The sequence below is a fragment of the Amblyraja radiata genome, chromosome 9, assembly GCF_010909765.2.
Source record: "Amblyraja radiata isolate CabotCenter1 chromosome 9, sAmbRad1.1.pri, whole genome shotgun sequence".
In the NCBI taxonomy this organism is placed as follows: domain Eukaryota; kingdom Metazoa; phylum Chordata; class Chondrichthyes; order Rajiformes; family Rajidae; genus Amblyraja; species Amblyraja radiata.
Window position 1 is genome coordinate 61,989,650 of NC_045964.1, and position 19,181 is coordinate 62,008,830.

Here is a 19,181-nt window from a genome sequence, read left to right on the forward strand (position 1 = left end):
TGTTCAACTTCTGTCAAGGAGAAGCTATACTTCACCCTCGTTAGACCTCATTTGGACTATGCAGTTGCAGCATGGGACCCATACACAACTAAAAACATTTCTGCCATCGAACGTGTCCAAAGACAGGCAGCTCGATTTGTTACTAACACCTATGAGAGAGAAGCGAGTGTCACCAAACTTCTGAATTCTCTGGGGTGGAACCCTCTCCAAGACAGACGTGAAGCTCACCGTTTGACCTGTTTTTACAAAATGTTAAATGGTCAGCTCGACATAGACTACAAGACCTACACCAAACCCAAACCAATTAGGAGCAGACGAGGGCATTCGATCCAATTTGTGATCCCAGCTACAAAGACAGATGTGTACAGCAATTCGTTCTTTCCCCCACACAATTAAAGCATGGAATAATCTCCACCCTATTATAGTTACCCAACCAGATGCAACTAAATTTAAAGTAGCTCTTTCTTCCCAATAACCCTTTCTGGCTTAAGTCCTCCCTTCACCACCTCCAGTTTAAATTCCATTTGGAATATTTTGGAGGACCAAGAAACCAAGAACTAAGAATCTGCAATCTCTTGTGTCTCAAGCCACTGGAATGCATTTTATATAATCCCTGGGTGATTAATTTGTAAATGCTTGGAATTGATACATTCTGTTCTTTTGGAATATCCTAAACAATGTTTATAATCTGTATAACTTCTGAGTCATTTGAAAGGATTTCCTCTCCAAGCTGCTAAATAGCACGATGAGCGGATGTGTGCTCTGAATAATCTCTTAAATCTTTGAACAAACATTTCCTGAAATCTTAGTTGTTCTGGTTTTTACCTTGTTTAGTTTCACTTCTGTTACAACGCAGCATTAGCTCAAAGCTCAAGCAGCTCGAGTTTACCGTTGATTTGAAAAGTCAATTTATAAAGATGAAATATTGATCCACAGGGACCAATTAATTGTAATTCTCAATTGAATATTAGTTTAGAGATACAGCACAGAAACAAGTCCTTCAGCCCACTGAGTCCTCGCTGACCAGTGGTCACCCCGTAAACCAACACTATCCTGCCCACACTTGGGACGATTTATAACTTGCAGAAGCCAATTAATCTAAAAACCTGTACTTCTTTAGAATGTGGGAGGAAACCGGAGCTCCCGGGGAAAAACCACGTGGTCACAGGGAGAACATACAAACTCCGACAGCCAGTACGTGTGGTCATGATCGAACCCGGGTCTTTGGCACTGTAATGGGCCTGTCCCACTTGGGCGACTGCAGGAGACTATGCGGTCGCCACATGTTCACGGGTGGTTGCCGGGTAGTCGCCTTCGTGGTCGTGAGGAGTTCCCGCATTCTGGGAACTAGTCACGGCCTCATTATAGTCGCTGCAAATTTTTCAACATGTTGAAAACTTAGCAGCGACCAGAATGAAGCCGCCATGGAGAGTAGTGAGAATTCTTGTGGCGTATGTGGGTTGCCAGGAGGTCGAAGGTTCTCGTAGGTTGTAGCCGGTGCTGACCGGTGAATTTCATTGGCTCATTGGGGAAAAAAACGTAAACAGTAGTTTCTGACTTCACCCTTTCTGGTTTAAGTCCTCCCTCCACCACCTCCAGTTTAAATTCAATTTGCAATATTTTGGAGGACCAAGAAGAAGAACTTCCCCTTGTTCCCCAGAGTCCTCTCTTCCCCTAATTTCCCATTATTCTCCTCTGACCCCACACCTTGCCCCAGCTCCAATCCCTTTTGGTTCTTCATACCTGCACCTCACCTTTCCGTCTCATGTTGTTCGGTCCTCAGCAGGGTCTTATCTTTGTACCCCTATGCCTGGACCTCTGTTCTAGGCCCGCCATGCTGTCAAGTGCACCTTCTGGTGCCTCTGCCTCCATACCTATTTGGCAATCTATTTCCTGCTCTCCCCACTTCTCGTGTCTCCAATGCTCCCTTTCCTCTGGGCCACCTTCTGTTGCTGTCATTGTGTCAACAGCCTCAATTCCTCTCCTCCCCTCAGCCACTCTTAATGCACCCATTCCATAAATGCTTCATTCACTTCGCCAATTCCAACCAAGTCATCAGACCTGCCGTCAAGGCTGACGCTGTTATAGTCTGGCAGACTGATCTCTTCCTCGCAGAAGCCTGAAACTGATAATTCCTCGTACCTACCCCTGGACCATGACCCCACCGGCAAACACCAGGCCACAATCTCCTGCACTCAGAGATCGTCACAACAGGAGATCTCCTTCCTGCAGCCTCAAACCTGACAATGCCCCACGCTTACACTTTCTTTCTCTATCTCGCTCCCAAGCTCCACACACGACCCTGTCCTAGTAAGCCTGTTGTTTCTCCCTGCTCTTGTCCAACTGAACAGGTCTCTTTTTTTTTTGTCTGCCTCAGTTTATTGTCCACCTGACTGTCTCCCAACTTCACCCCAACTGCCTCAACTTGTCTGTGCCAAAGAGCCCGTCTCCATGCTGTATTCCTAAACTAAATTGCAGGTCCTTTGAGATGAAGTGACTGCTCAAAATTGGCAGTGATAATTTCTGGCCGAAATCCTTAGCAACTTTAGGTGGGTGGCTGTCAATTAAACTAATTTATTGGCTTGTTTTGCATGTTTCACAAACCCAGTTTCAAGATCATTTTGTTCTCCTGCCAAATCATCTCAAATGATCACAGTCGTGCAGTAGAAGATGTCTGTTTGTGGAACATCCATTTAGAGCATGGCATCATGTTGCCAACTTGGGTATCATTAATCAATTTAACATCTGGCTTCATTTATTCAACGGGTCTGAAACCAAACTAATTGCACGGTGCCATTCCAAATTAAGCCAGACTGAAGGAAAGGCATTGGTGAAGCAGATGGATTTTTGATAGCTTGGTCGTTTCAGCGCTTATAATTTAATTGAATCATCTCTGGTCACCAGCTGTCCTATCGGGACCGGAGCACGATCCTCCAGATCGATACCTCGGATGTCCGAAAATACTGGCCATTTAACCACTTTCTGCGCAATCTCCTTAAAATGGCTGTGCTTACGCAACATCATTGCAGAAACTTGCAGTGTGTTTTGGCAATAAGCATGAAGCAATAAGAGAACTCGTTATTCTATTATGTACATATTGAGTAATGAAAGTGACTCAGGCCCGTTTAGTATCGGTTCCTGAGTCACAAATCTTGTAAATGCCTTTCCTTGAGACCAGAGGAGGAATTGTTTAATTACCTCTTGGCTGTTCAGAAACAATTGCATGTTTCAGGGGTTTATGGGGAGACAGCAGGTGAATGGGGTTGAGGGAAGGATAGATCAGCCTTGATTGAATGGCGGAGAAGAATTGATGGGCCCAATGACCTAATTCTGCTCCTATGCGATAAACTTATGAACATATGCACATTAGACTTTGCACAGTTAAAGAAACAAAATGGTATCTTGGCTTGTATTGATTAAGATTTTGACTACAGGAGCAAGGAAATCTTAGTGTCGGTGGGCTTTTAATTTTTGTATGCAGCGTTGTTTACATTATTGGCATCTTTACACTATATATTTGGTAAAGAGTGAGAGCAGCAAAAGTTCATCAGAATGATTCCATGGGTGATAGCACCGTTGTATGAGGCGAGATTGGGCTGTTAACTGGGAAATCAGAAGATGGAGGGAAAATCTACAAAATTCTGGCTTGTTTGAACAGACCAGGTGCAGAGGGTGATGTTTGCCCCAGGCAGGCGATCTACAATGAGATCACCCTCGGGATACAGGATAAACATTTAGCGCTGAAGCAGAGAGAAATCTCTTCACTCTGAGGGTTTAGGTTTATTATTGTCATGTGTACTGAGGTACAATGAAGCACTTTGTTTTGCATGCTGGCCAAACAGATCAGATATACCATGCATAAATGATACCACCAGAGGGCGCCATACGATGGCTGCCTCGCCAACGGTCTGTCTTGTCTTTTTCCTTTCTGTTTTTAGTTTGTTGTCAAATGTATGTTTGTTTATTTTTAGCTTTATGTCGGGGTGGGGGAATTTAATAAATCTCATTCCTCGACAGATGCGACCTTTTCCGTGTCGTATCTCCGTCTGTACTGCGGCCTAACATCATGGAGCTGGAGGCCTCTTGCTGGGATCTCGGAGCTCCAACCGCGGGAACCTAAGGACTTAACATCGTGAGCTGGCGACCCCTTTGCCAGGGATCGACCTCTGAGCTCCAACTGCGGGAGCCTGCGGACTTTTAACAGCGTGGAACTCGCTGTCCCTGGTGGGAGACCAACTGGAAGCTCCAAGCCACGGGAGCTTTGATTGCCCCGATGCGGGGGCTTTGATCACCCCGACGCGGGACTGCGGTAGGTTCGACTGCCCCGACCGTGGGAGAAAAGGAGGAAAGAAGATAAGACTTTAATGCCTTCCATCACAGTGAGGAATGTGGAGGAGCCGCTGTGGTGGAAGTATATGTTAAATTTTTATGTTGTGTGTCTTGTTGCTTTTTTGGTTTGACTGTATGGCAAACCAAATTCCTCATATGTTGCAAAGCATACTTGGCCAATAAATTAGGTGGAGGTGAATGGAACCGTTACCTTAGCTTATGGAAGGACTGTTCGGAAGCCTGATAACAGAGGGGAAGAGTCTGGTGTGTGTGTTTTCGAGCTTCTTTCCCTTCTACCATGTAGTTCATGGGAGAAGAAGCAATGACCAGATGCAACAAGTCTTTGATTATGTTATAGGTTAAGAATAAGGGGTTGGCCATTTAGGACTGAGATGAGGAAAAACTTATTCACCCAGAGAGTTTCGAATCTGTGGAATTCTCTGCCACAGAAAATAATGGAGACCAATTCACTGGATGTTTTCAAGAGCGAGTTAGATATAGCTCTTGGGGCTAATGGAATGAAGGGATATGGGGAGAAAGTGGGAATGGGGTTCTGATTTAGGATGATCAGCCATGATCATATTGAATGGTGGTGCTGGCTCGAAGGGCTGAATGGCTTACTCCTGCACCTATTTTCTGCGTTTCTATGGGTGCTTTTCTGAGGCAGCCTGAAGTGTAGATGTTGTCAATGGTGGTAAGTCTGGTTTGTGTGATGGACTGGGCTACATCTACAAGTCTCTGCTGACTAAATGAACCGCAGACTCAAAGGACCAAATGGCTTGTTTGTTCTTACTTGCTTATGTTTCTACTTTCCAAATGGAGGGACCTTCGAAATAATTTTTAATGGGGAGAATATTGGGAATATTTATTGCTGGTGACTTTAAGCTGTTATTACCATCTCAATATGGGCAAATATCACACTGCTGATGGTGGGATGTATGCCTTGGAATTTGTTCAAAAACATTTGATGCTGGCTTCATGATCCCTTGATGGGCTGGCTCCTTAACTTAAAACTTGTGATAGACATACAATGCTTCAATGACAAGTAAAGTGAGATATCACCAGGATAGAAATCAGTTTCAACAATTGCCATTGTATGAGTCCCAGTCTATTATGGTGCAAGTGTTTCTTTCTGAAGGTTATTTTTAATATCTATTAAATTTCTATTTAGTACTATCTTGTGAATAAAATTGGAACTTTATGATTTTGATGATGTGATAGACAGGGTCCTGTCCATTTGCTGTGGGGATGTAACAACATAAACATATGGGCAGAATATTTCAACCGTGGGTCTTTTAAGAGAATTTAGTATTTTGAATCTAGTTTGAGCTCAATTTCCAAGTCACGAAGTGTAAAACCTTGTTTGTCAAGACTTCTCTTGCGTGTACTTCCTCTATAACAGTCAATTAAACAGGAAATCAACCTTATCAAATGGACTTGGTTTAGTTAAAAGTATAACTACTAATGTGAAATATTTTAAATTGTGAACATGATTGTTGGACATGAGAATTTCTTTGGGTTCTGAACAATAACACGGTGAAAGAAGTCTCCTTGAAATAAATTGAAATTCTTTCTCCTGTAGGATTTTGTACCTTTGTATCAAGACTTTGAAAATTTCTACACCAGAAACCTGTACATGAGAATTCGAGATAGCTGGAACCGACCCATCTGCAGTGTCCCCGGAGCAACGTTTGATGTAATGGAGAGAGTTTCCTATGACTATAACTGGACATTTAAGTGAGTCACCCACCCCACAATTTACAAATTTTGTTTATAGTTGATGAATTGACACAGCTATTTATCTACTGAATGTTCTGACGGTGGGATCTTTTAATTTTTGAGCAGTGGAAAGACACTTTAAGCAATATAATGGTGCTTGGATAGATTTGTAGATAGATTATTACATACCATACACAAGATATGCAAAGAGTCACCGCGTATCGAGTGCCGACAAAGTATGCATTACTTAATTAAGCCCAGGTAGTAAAAAGGAAAAGATTGGTATGCCTTCCATTTTTCAATGGCTCCACCCATTTAATGTTAATGGGGGTAGATGTGATGATTCTGATGCTTTAGAACATTATTATAATTATCGCCATTAATCTCCTGTTCAGAAGCCATATTACAGCATATCAAGGCAGTAAATGTTCTGGGTAGTACAGAGGGGTGGGGCGGTATGATGGAAATGGGAAGAAAATAAATACTACAATCGTCCAAAATGTAACCTGTTTTGGACTGAGGGTAGACGAGGTAATAACATGTGTTCCTGCTTTTTATTTTAAAGAACTATAGAAATTGTGAAAGCTTAAGACATTTAAGGAGGGGTGTCGAGGGATGGGTCAAATGGGGGGGGAATAGGACTATCTTAGATGGACAAAGGAAAGGTGGGCCAAATAACCTGTTTTCATGCTTCTTCTGACTCTAAATCTGCCTGGAGACAACCACCTCTATTTGCCATTTAATCTAGAAACACAGCAACTGCCCTTTAGAGACGAGAGGAAATTGATAAGGATCACAACCAAAGATGAGGAAGTGTGCGTGAAGCTAAATTAAAGGAGGCATTATCTGAGCATGTTGGAGATGAGTGTACAATTCAGCCAGTTTCCCAGCATATTTTCATCTGGGTGGTGATAGAAGGGTAGAGAGTTCTGATTTCGGTTTGCCTCCTCGTGAACAAAACATTCCAGTCAGAGCGCTTGAGTGTGCAAAGGTGTCAACAATAGTGAGATTAATCCCGAGGTGATCAAATTAGACATTTAAACTGAAGAAGGGTTTCGGCCCGAAACGTCGCCTATTTCCTTCGCTCCATAGATGCTGCTGCACCCGCTGAGTTTCCCCAGCAATTTTGTGTACCTTAGACATTTAAACTGATGGTGAATAAGATTAATTTTCTCGCCTAACTAGTTTCTCCTGGTAGTTTTTGTGCAGCTGAATGGCTTGCTATAACATACCATGAATAGTTAAGTGTATCATGTCTGTGTGAAGTTGCTTGTGGAGTAAGCAGGATAAGTTTGAGCTGGTTGTCTTGTTTTAACCGTGAACCAGTCATTTTGTTATTACTGATTAGCTTTGTGTGGTTCATTAATTCCCCACGTGCTGTGCTGAAACGACCTCTATGCTGCTTCAACATTGAATTTTAATCTCACCACTGTTGGTCATGCAATTGATAGCCGAGCTCATAATTGACTTGGCCCTAAGCTTTGGAATTCCTTGTCTACACCACACTGCTATTTCCTCTATTGCCGCTTGAAACCAACTCTTATTCCTATCCTGACCTTTTTCTCCGAAACTTTCTCCTTTGCCAGAAGCCACATACAAATTGGAGGAACAGCACCTACTATTCCGCTTGGGTAGCTACAGCCCAACGACATAAACATCAAATTCTTCCACTCCCTGTTCCCCTTAATTTTTCCCTGCCCCCCACACACATTTCTCCCACTATCCTGACCACTGTCCCCTTCCACCTCTATCTTCTCTTCCCCATGTTGCAAGGCTCGTGCTTTTTCTGGCTCCCTTTTTTCTCCTTTTCATTTGTACCTTATGTCCACTCATCACCCAACCAAGCACCCCTCACCTGTATGTACCTATTGATTGCCAGGGTTTTCCCATTCCACCTCGCTTCCAGCTTTCTCTCCCTGCTACAAACGGCCTTCAAAAGCATCCCAACCCAAAATGTTGTCTATCGATTCCTTTCACAAATGCTGACTCCCATCACTTTGTGCTTTACTTGTGATTGTCAAATTTAATAGGTACTCTTGCAAAGGTACCTTGGGATGTTTACTGCATTAAAGATGTTACATACATCCTGCTGTTGATTTAACTTTGGACCTGGAGATAAAAGATCCATGCTTAAATGCTAGCCAAATGCACTGTTAATTCAAACTTTTAGACTTTTCAATAATGTCAGATTACCTGGCTAATCTGTTTCACCTGGACTGTCTCTCAGCAAATGCCAATTATGGTATGTCTGTGTTTAAAATTGTTGACTATTTAAAAATATAAATAGCTAGTACATTCCTTATGTGTAATGAATGCACATTTGTTAACTAGATTCACTGGCAAAATCATCAAAGACGTCCTCAACATGGGTTCATATAATTACTTGGGCTTTGCTGAACGCCGTGGCTTCTGTGCCGATGCAGCAAGAAAATCAACTATCCAGTACGGAGTTGGTATTTGTAGCACACGCCAAGAGATCGGTGAGTCTCAATAGTCCACCAATCCATGCAGCTTCCAACCATGTTTTTAAATAAGTGACAACGCCTTGTTACATATCTATTGACCCGGTTAATTATACCAACAGTGAGAAACTAATTCAGATGTCTCATGATAAATGTACCATGGCTGTGTGTAATGTGGAACATAGATTCTTCATAAAGTATGATAATCCTACACAATCTTACACAAGTACTGCAGTAGCTCAGTGGGTCAGGCAGCATAGAAAGGTGACATTTTGGGCATTAAGTGTCCCAGCCGGTAACGTCACATATCCATGTTCTCCAGAGAAGCTGCCTGACCCGCTGAGCTCCTTCACAACTTTGTACAGGATTTTATTGAACAGCATGATCATCATACTTTATGAAGAAATGCCTCAAACATTTTTATAACCCAGTATCTGTTGTTCCTTATGTCACTAATGAAATCTTATAGACGTATAAAGCACGCAAGTCCGTGGTCTGGATCACACCTGGATTTCTGCTGTAAGGCAGCGACTCTACTGGGCCGCGCTACATAATGCAAGAGATTCTGATTGGAATGTTTTTCAGGGATCTTCTTATCGAGTCCACACACAAGGTTAGAAGTTGTTCAGCCAGAGCTGAACACACTTCTCGGCATCTGCATACAATGGTGTCTGTCTTGCGCTTCTTGTGCGTGGTGGTGGGAAGATTGGTGAGAACAGGGCCTCGACGTTGAACGCTCTTTCCTCGACCCCCTTCTTCAGGGATTAAATGATAGAAGCAGAGCTCTCATCCCCTTGGAAATGCACTCGGAATATTGGTGGAATTGAGAATGCTGTGTGATGGTCAGCTCAGTGGCTGTCATGACAATAAACCTAAACCTGTAGTCGCGACTTTTGTTTACACCGCCAAAACAATGTAAGTAACAGGCACAAGGACACTAGTCTGAAGAAGTGTCACAACCCAAAATGATACCTATCTGTGTCCTTTAGAGACGTTCCCCTGAGTTACTCAAGCACTAAGTAACAGGGCTACCGGTTTTTGTTTGATGAAAATAGGATGTTTTTTTAAATTATGGGTAAATTCTCACAGTACAGTACAATTATGGGTACAGTACCATGGCAATTTAATGGGGACTTAAACCCATTTTTTGTGCCGTGCTCATTGGCAGATAATCATCGTGGAATTGTGAAGTCACGTCATGTGAAATATTTGTGCCTGGCAGATGCATTCCAGCAACACTTTTTCCTGTTGTTTTTTGTTTTTTTTTACTCTTGGGAGTAATTGTTTTCTTCAATCAAGTATCTGTACAATACATCACTTGGTGATCCTTCCACAGTTGTAGTCTGCAATGTTTAAATTGAAGCCTTGGTTGACCCGTTTAAAAACTCTTCCAGTTTTGCTGCTGTGGCTCCAAATAAATCTCGTGCATGACTTTTGGAAGAAACTGGCATGTCACCTGCTTAATTATACCTGTTTGTGAAGTCATAACAAAAAGATTGTGACCATAAAATCGAGCTTATCCTAGTCTACGGAGGGCAGAATCTTAAGTTCTCAATGGTCAATTCTGTTCACAGGTAACCTTGACAAACATGAAGAGCTGGAAAAAATGGTGGCTCGGTTCTTGAGAGTTGAAGCGGCCATGGCGTTTGGCATGGGATTCGCAACAAACTCGATGAATATCCCTGCTCTTGTTGGCAAGGTTTGTTAATTAAAGCTTCCCTTCCTCTACGGAAGAGCGCAGTATTATTGTATAGTCATAACAAAGGAAAAGAATATCTGATCTTGCCAAACAATCTGTCAGCCTAGGTAAATAACGTGGGCAAAGAGAGACACGAAATACTGGAGTAACTCAGCGCGACAGGCAGCATCTCTGGAGAAAATGGATAGGCAATGTTTCAGGTGGGGACTGTTCTTCAGTTATACTGCCGGACCTGCTGAGTTACTCCAGCTTTTTGTGTTTATCTTGGTATAAACCAGCATCTGCAGTTCCTTTTATATTATAATAAATGTGGGCAATATGAAACCAAAGCCAAGCCTCTCCTGGATTTGGTAGCCTCTACAGAACAGAAGTAGGGATCAAATGCAGGAGCTTCGTCTTGTTGCTTTCATTCCCTTGCCTGGAAAAGCAAACGGCATCAGCTGTCACTCAGTAGTTATCTCCAGATCTTGTCACTTGGAAACTAGCTGTAGGGAAAAAAGCACCAAAGAACAGCACGATCTTGGAGTGCATGTTTACTTCTCTGAAGGTGGACAAAATGTTTCTTATTTGCGTTGGTGAGGCATAGTTTGGGGAAGTCGTGCTAAATGTACCAAACCATAAGTTAGATCACAGCTGCGTGTGTGCATTTCTGGTCATCACACAGGAAGGCTGTGTTAGCATTGGGGAGAAGAGGTTTAAAGGGACGTGGAAGGAGATTATTGTTCAGAAGAGATTAGCCACGCAGGTCTTGTTTACTTCAAATCAGAGGAAACTGCGTAGGAAGCTCATGGAGAAGCCTGGACAAGGCAAATAGAAAGGTCTATTTCCCTTAGCAGAGAGGCCATAACACCAAAGCATATTGTTCATTGATGGAAAGATTAAATGGAAGTAACTTTTTTTTGTCTAGAGGGTGTGGATTTGGTACTATTCATCAAGGGTGCTTGAGGCAGAAACTCGCCACAGTTAAAACATAATCGGGGATGTAACTTGCAAGACTGAAGCCTGAGCTGGGATGTGAGATTAGGGCACGGAAGTTCCCCTTTCTGACCATGGAGGTGATGGTCAAAGTAACTGTTTCTGCTGTAAATTTGCACTATTTCCCTTCAGAGTGGTTCCAAGTGTGTCTCACACCAGTGCTTGAACGGAAACTGGAAATGCTGAATGCACTCATAAAATCCAGAGATGTAAGGAAAAAGTAAACAGTTTAGGGTTGAAGACTCCATCTGAAGTGTTTGTGGCAGTCGTGATGCATAAATAACAAAGGTTGTTGCAGTCAAAAAATCTCCATTACTCTTGACATCTGCAGGAAGGCTGTGCTATAATTTAGAGATAGCGCATGGAAACGGACCCTTTGGCCCACCGAGTCCACGCCGGCCAGCGATCACCCGTACACACTAGTTTTGTTTAGAGAGACAGCGCGGAAACAGGCCCTTCGGCCAACCGAGTCTGCACCAACCAGCTGTCCCCGCACAGTAACGCTATCCTACACACTAGGGACAATTTACACTAGTACCAAACCAATTAACCTACATACCTGTACATTTTTGGAGTGTGAGGAAAGCGAAGATCTCTGACAAAACGCACGGGGAGAATGTACAAACTCCGTGCAGACAGCACCCATACTTGGGATCAGACCCGTTTCTTCGGCGCTGTAAGGTAGAAACTCTACCGCTGCGCCACCATGCTGCCCCGGTTGTTCTATCATACACTCTAGGGATAATTTTACCAAAGCGCATTAACCCTACAAACCTGTGTGTCTTTGGAGTGTGGGAGGAACCTGGAGCATATGGAGAAAACCCAAGTGGTCACAGGGAGAACGTACGAACCCCATACAGACAGCACCAGTGGTCAGGATCGAGCCCGGATGTCTGGTGCCGTAAGGCAACAACTCTACCGCTGCACCACTGCCGCCCTTTTATTCCCTCTTCTTTGGCTGCTATGTATTGTAGAAATATCACTGGGGATTTTAATGTTACCTTTAAAACTGAGAATGTCCTTTGTGCCATTGCTTCAATGTCTTCCCGTTTTCCTATGTTGCATTATACATTCCATGGACTTATTTGCTAACGGACCAATGTTTAATTTATCTGCACTGTTTTTATCTGCCATTAAAATATCTTGCAGTCTCTTTATTCCTTGTTTGCTGTCATTGTTTTCTAACTTATAAAAAGTCATTACTCTGTTTCTAAAATTTCCAATCCTCCGGCCGGCCATTTATCTTTGCAAATTTTTATTCTTTCTCTTTCATTTTGATGCCATCCTTAGCCACGGATGGATCATTCATCTCATGGTGCTTTTATGTCTCAAGAGTGAATTCATCAGCATTATGAATGTTTTAACTAGCTAGTGCAGAGCGTGGCAGTGCTCATTGAATCCATTTGGTTAGCAGTGAACATTTTCTCAAACTGCTGGCCTCTGGAATTATAAAGTAAAATAAAATTGTATTAATCTTGTTGTATATTTTCCATCTTCAGGGTTGTCTGATCTTGAGTGATGAACTCAATCATGCATCATTAGTGCTTGGAGCCAGACTTTCCGGAGCCACCATCAGGGTTTTCAAACACAACAGTAAGTAGACCAGAAATAGGACTCTGCTTGTGCAGAAAATTATAACTTGTACAATAGATGGGAAAACTGTGGGGAGAAAAAAACAGCAGCTGCAGAATAATAGATTCCAAGATGTTTCAAAATGGGGGAAAAAAATGCCGCTGCTGGGAATCTGAAGTGGCAAAACGAATACTGGAGATGCTCAGCAGGTCAGGCAGCAGCAGCAGCAGAAAGGGACATAATTATGTGTTGGCCTCACAGTCCTGATAGATTGGAAAGGCCAGTTGTCCAATTTTGTTGAATTCCATTTTGAGGCCCGAGAGTTGTGATCTGCCAAGTTCCTTGAGCTTACATGGATGGGCTTCTATCAAACCATGCAGGAGGATGCCAGCATAATATCAAAACACAGGTGAGATGGATAAAATCGAGAACCGGAGTGCATAGGCGTAAGGGGAAGAGATTTAATAGGAATACGAGGGGTAACTTTTTCACACAAAGGGTGGTGGGTGTATGGAACAAGCTGCCAGAGGGGTAGTTGATGGCTATCCAGGCGTTTAAGAAACAGTTAGACAAGTACATGGATAGGAAGGGTTTGGAGGGCTATGGACCAAACATGCGCAGGTGGGGCTAGTGTAGCTGAGACATGTTGGCTGGTGTGTGCATTGGGCCGAAGGGCCTGTTTCCACACTATCATTCAATGACTATGATAATAAAGTGACGGGTGCCTCGAGCTCCAAGTCACCCTTGCAGACTGACCAGGAATTGCAATTTACACAAGTACCGCATGTACAACAAGAAACAGCTGAGAGCTCTGCTAATGATACTCAAAGCCAATTATAGATGTTTGTGAGCTTTCAGTGTTGAGTAGCTCTGGGCAAACTGGATGCTTGGCATTTTTTACAGCACACTGCATTTGTGACGTGACGCACTCTTCCTCAAATGGAAAAGTGTATGGCAGTGTGAGAGTTAATTGCAAGAATTCGCAACTGTTGAAAAAGAGACAAAGTGCTGGAGTAACTCAGCGGGTCACACAGCATCCCTGGAGAACATGGAGAGGCAACGTTTTGGGCCGGGGCCCTTCTGGCTGATGGTCAGCGGGGGTGGGGGAAAGCTGGAAGAGTGGTGGGGGCAGAAGTCGGGCGAATGGGAGGTGGATGTGGGTGAGGGGGTTGGTTTTGGCTGGCAGATGGTTGGACAAAAGGTCAGAGATGAAAAGACAAAAGGTGGTGCGATAAGGAGAAGAGGTGTGAAATGTGAAGCTATGGGAGTCTGAGTTACTCCAGCACTTTGGCCAATCTCAGTCCCAGTTTTGAAATGTTCATTAGATCTCACTTCAATACATTTGACGAAAAGGAAGATTTTGTCCTAATTAACTTGTGGAAATGACGGTGAGGGTAAAAACACTGGTTTCACTAAAGAATTCAGCCATTGGGGAGAATATGCATTTTTTGAGTGAAGATATGATGGTCTGATTAGGAACAGTCAACATGGATTTGTGCCTGGAAGGTCATGTTTGACTAATCTTCTTGAATTTTTGAAGAGGTTACTAGGGAAATTGACGAGGGTAAAGCAGTGGATGTTGTCTATATGGACTTTAGTAAGGCCTTTGACAAGATTCCTCATGGAAGGTTGGTTAAGAAGGTTAAACTGTTGGGTATAAATGCAGGAATAGCAAGATGGATTCAGCAGTGGCTGAATGGGAGAAGCCAGAGGGTAATGGTGGATGGCTGTTTGTCGGGTTGGAGGCAGGTGACTAGTGGGGTGCCTCAGGGATCTGTGTTGGGTCCTTTGTTGTTTGTCATGTACATCAATGATCTGGATGAAGGGGTGGTAAATTGGATTAGTAAGTATGCAGATGATACCAAGATAGGGGGTGTTGTGGATAATGAAGAGGATTTCCAAAGTCTACAGAGTGATTTAGGCCATTTGGAAAAATGGGCTGAAAGATGGCAGATGGAGTTTAATGCTGATAAATGTGAGGTGTTACACCTTGGCAGGACAAATCAAAATAGGACGTACATGATAAATGGTAGGGAATTGAAGAATACAGTTGAACAGAGGGATCTGGGAATAACCGTGCATAGTTCCTTGAAGGTGGAATCTCATATAGATAGGGTGGTAAAGAAAGCTTTTGGTATGCTAGCCTTTATAAATCAGAGCATTGAGTATAGAAGCTGGGATGTAATGTTAAAATTGTACAAGGCATTGGTGAGACCAAATCTGGAGTATGGTGTACAATTTTGGTCGCCCAATTATAGGAAGGATGTCAACAAAATAGAGAGAGTACAGAGGAGATTTACTAGAATGTTGCCTGGGTTTCAACAACTAAGTTACAGAGATAGATTGAATAAGTTAGGTCTTTATTCTCTGGAGCGCAGAAGGTTAAGGGGGGACTTGATAGAGGTCTTTAAAATGATGAGAGGGATAGACAGAGTTGATGTGATCAAGCTTTTCCCTTTGAGAATAGGGAAGATTCAAACCAGAGGACATGACTTCAGAATTAAGGGACAGAAGTTTAGGGGTAACATGAGGGGGAACTTCTTTACTCAGAGAGTGGTAGCGGTGTGGAATGAGCTTCCAGTGGAAGTGGTGGCGGCAGGTTCGTTGGTATCATTTAAGAATAAATTGGATAGGCATATGGATGAGAAGGGAATGGAGGGTTATGGTATGAGTGCAGGCAGGTGGGACTAAGGGAAAAAAAAAATTGTTCGGCGCGGACTTGTAGGGCCGAGATGGCCTGTTTCCGTGCTGTAATTGTTATATGTTATATGGTTAATGGATTACCAACTCGAGTTGAATTTGTGCAATGCTGCAGATTTTTGTTCTTGGCATTTTGAGGTTTAGTTCAGAGATGCAGTGTGAAAATAGGCCCTTCGAACCACTGAATCCACGGCAACCAGCGACCCCTGTACACTAGCGCTACCCTACGCACTAGGAACAATTTGCAATTTTACTGAAACCAATTAACCTATAAACCTGAGGTACACAAAAATGCTGGATTCTTCAGATTCAGGGTTTCGGCCCGAAACGTTGCCTATCTCCTTCGCTCCGTAGATGCTGCTGCACCCGCTGAGTTTCTCCAGCATTTTTGTGTACCTTCGATTTTCCAGCATCTGCACTTTAACCTATAAACCTGTACGTCTTTGGAGTGTGTGGAGGAGACCAGAGCGCGCGGGGGAAAACCCATGCGGTCACGGGAAGAACGTACAAACTACGTGCAGACAGCGCCCGTAGACAGGGTGGAACTCTGGTCTCTGGCGCAGTAAGGCAGCAACTCTACCGCTGCGCCACCATGCCGGTAACAATGACGTTTTTCTTTGGACATCCACCAGCTGACTAGAGGTTGAAACTGCAAACTTGTTTGTTAATCGTTGTTTGTTTTACTGCCAAGTGGGCAAGCCATCATTACAATGCTTGCATTATTTTCAGATATGCAGAGCTTGGACAAATTGCTTAAGGACGCCATTGTTCACGGGCAGCCTCGGACACGCCGGCCGTGGAAAAAGATTCTCATCCTAGTCGAGGGAATTTACAGGTACCATCGCAAGTCACGGGTTCCAGTCTGGATGGGGTCTTGCTGTTTGTTACGCTAACTTGTGAAATGTTTCAATGACACCCTGGATTCTATGCAGTGTGCAGCATGTTCCCCTAGCTGGGGTGTCAGACTTGATGCTAATTCAAACACTGACATATTAATATATTTTGTCAGCTATATCCCCAGGTTATCTTTATCCAAGTTGCAGTTTAAAAACTTGCATTTTATTTTTGTACTGCTCACGATGCATAACATACTAAACAGAACAGTGGTTCACGAGTGTTATCAAATGAAATTTGGTCGCAATGTTAGAATATTTAAAAGCTCAATCATACAAGCATTTTGTAGAAGAAATGTGGTAGAGGACTGGGAATTATCATAGTTGTAGGTACAGAAGCAGGCCCTTAGGCTCACCATGTTCACACAGCCCAAACGCACATTTAGACTAATCCATGCTTGTACATATGACAATAAATCACGAGAAAACAGACAGTGCAGGATAAACTCAGTGGGTTTAGTTTAGAGATACAGTGAGGAAACAGGCCCTTCGACCCACCGAGTCCACACCGACCAGCGATCCCTGCACAGTAACACTATCCTACACACAAGGGACAATTGACACATCCAATTAACCTACATACCAGTTCGTCTTTGGAGTGTGGGAGGAAACCAAAGATCTTGGAGAAAACCCGCCTGGTCACGGGGAGAACGTACAAGCTCGGTACAGACAGCGCCCGTAGTCGGGATCGGACCCGGGTCTCCGGCGCTGCAAGTGTTGTAAGGCAGCGACTCTACCGATGTGCCACCGTGCCACCCGTGGGGTAGGGCAGCATCCCTGCAGAACATGAATAGGTGATCTTTTGTGTCGGGACAGTGCAACGCTCTTTGACTCCTGGCTCCACAATCTAAATGTGTAACATATTCCAATCCCACCTGCCAAACTTCCCATTCCCGTGACTAAACCCTAACGCACATTCTAGTCCTGCACTCATCGTTGGTAACGGTTCCTTCTGTCAGCCATTTCCCTGCTAAGCTTGCTCCTCAAGCCCCTTAATTCAAATCTGTCTTACTTGCTATTTTGATCAGCTGTTTTGCGCTTCTGTGACTGATAGGGCGCACAATGGCACAGCAGTAGAGTTGCTGTCTTGTGCCAGAGACCCAGGTTCAAACCTGTTTATGGATGCTGCTGTCTGTGGAGTTTTTACCTTCTCCTTGTGATCGTGTGGGTTTCTTCAGCAGCTTCGGTTTCCTCCTGCACTCGAAAGACGTACGGGTTAGTAGATTAATTGGCTTTTGTAAAATTGTAAATTGTCCCTAGTGTGTAGAATAGTGTTGGTGTGCACAGTGATCATTGCTCAGCCTGGGCTGAAGGGCCTGTGTCCACACTATCTCGAGTCTAAAGATGTTCTACATTAAAGGCTCTTGTATAAATGCAAGTTATTGCCGATTTTACTTTCCCTTAGGTCTTCTTGTCGAGTCCACACAAGATTAGAAGTTGCACACTTCTAGGCATCTGCATGTAATGGTGTCTATCTCTTTGCTTGTGCGTGGTGGTGGAAAGATTAGTGGAAACAGGGCTGCGACGAGAACGCTCTTTCCTTGACCCCTTTCCCTTGGGTGTGGAAATCTGTTAATTTACAGAAATCACCTAGGAGTGAGGTTTGCATCCTTAAACGATTTCAATCGCTAGATAATTGTTTTACACATCCCACTCCAAGATCAGGCTCACCTTCTCTCCTGCGCACAGTTTTGTTTTCCTCTTTAATTTACACCAGACTAATAACGAGCTGCCACCCTTAATTCTGAATTCAATTTTGTCTATCTCCCTTGGTCTTAAAATAAAAACATTCTTCTCAGAAATCTACTGTCAGCAACAATTGTTGTTGTATCTAAAAATAGGTTATTCTTTCCTCGCAGGTTTCCTGCTCATCAGTATCACTCTGGCAACATGCACGAGCCATTGTCTTTTCCCATTATTGGAACAATTAAACTGAGAGACTGTCTAATTATGCATTTTAATAAATGTTTCTGAAAATGAAAGGAAAAACACATTGGTAAACCTATATTTAAGTTTGCAACTGTTCCCATTAGAAAACGGCAACCTTTCACAAATGGATGTTGCTTTAACCACACTGCTTTCTAGCTTTCAGTGCTTAGTTTAGCAATACAGTGTAGAAACAGGCCCATCGGCCCATCTAGTCCACACTGATCATCGATCACCCGTGCACCATGCTATGTCTTATACACTGACGGCAATTTACAAAAGCCGATTAACCTACAAACCCGCACGTCGTTGGAATGTGGAGGAAACTGGAGGAAACCCATGCGGCCAGAGGAACAAGCTCCACAAGGAGACTGCACCCGTAGTCAGGATCGAACCCGGGTCTCTGGCGCTGTGAGGCAGCGCTCCACTGCTGTGCCACCCGTGCTGTTTGTATTCAATGCATTTGGCAGCCTGGCTGTTAATTTGCGATGCTGCTGTTGAACTGACGCGTTAGTGGAAGAAGAATTTGGCAGGTAACAGATACTACATTGGCTCATCAGCATGTTGACAGGCATCTTTCATAAGGACAAACCTAAACCGATCCAATTTCCAAGAATGAAGTGAATGAATTCTTTGTTGCATCTCAAACATCCTGGAGCCTGAGATGGAGCAAATAGTGTAATCTTTGGCAAGCAGTGTAACCATTTTACTTCTAGCCATTTGGAGCATGGAACAGCATGGCTCGGGTACAGGCCCTTCAGTCCAGCATGACTGTGCTGACGATGATGCTAATCTGATTTGCCTCCACATGATCCTCGCCCTTCTCTGTCTAACTGCCTCTTCAACATTGCTGTTACATCTGTGTCTACCACCTCCATCTGCAGTTCCCTCCAAGCACCTACCACG

The 19,181-nt window shown here is 43.6% G+C and overlaps 1 protein-coding gene across 1 annotated transcript in view; it reads left to right on the forward strand.

Annotated features, from left to right (window-relative positions):
• Window positions 1-19,181, forward strand: part of sptlc2 (serine palmitoyltransferase long chain base subunit 2) — a 122,618-nt gene that overhangs the window by 31,618 nt on the left and 71,819 nt on the right. Inside the window, exons 3-7 of the mRNA XM_033027601.1 lie at window positions 5,912-6,066; window positions 8,380-8,528; window positions 10,085-10,209; window positions 12,684-12,777; window positions 16,186-16,291. Of these exons, the coding sequence (XP_032883492.1) occupies window positions 5,912-6,066; window positions 8,380-8,528; window positions 10,085-10,209; window positions 12,684-12,777; window positions 16,186-16,291 (629 nt within the window). The remainder of the gene's footprint in view (window positions 1-5,911; window positions 6,067-8,379; window positions 8,529-10,084; window positions 10,210-12,683; window positions 12,778-16,185; window positions 16,292-19,181) is intronic.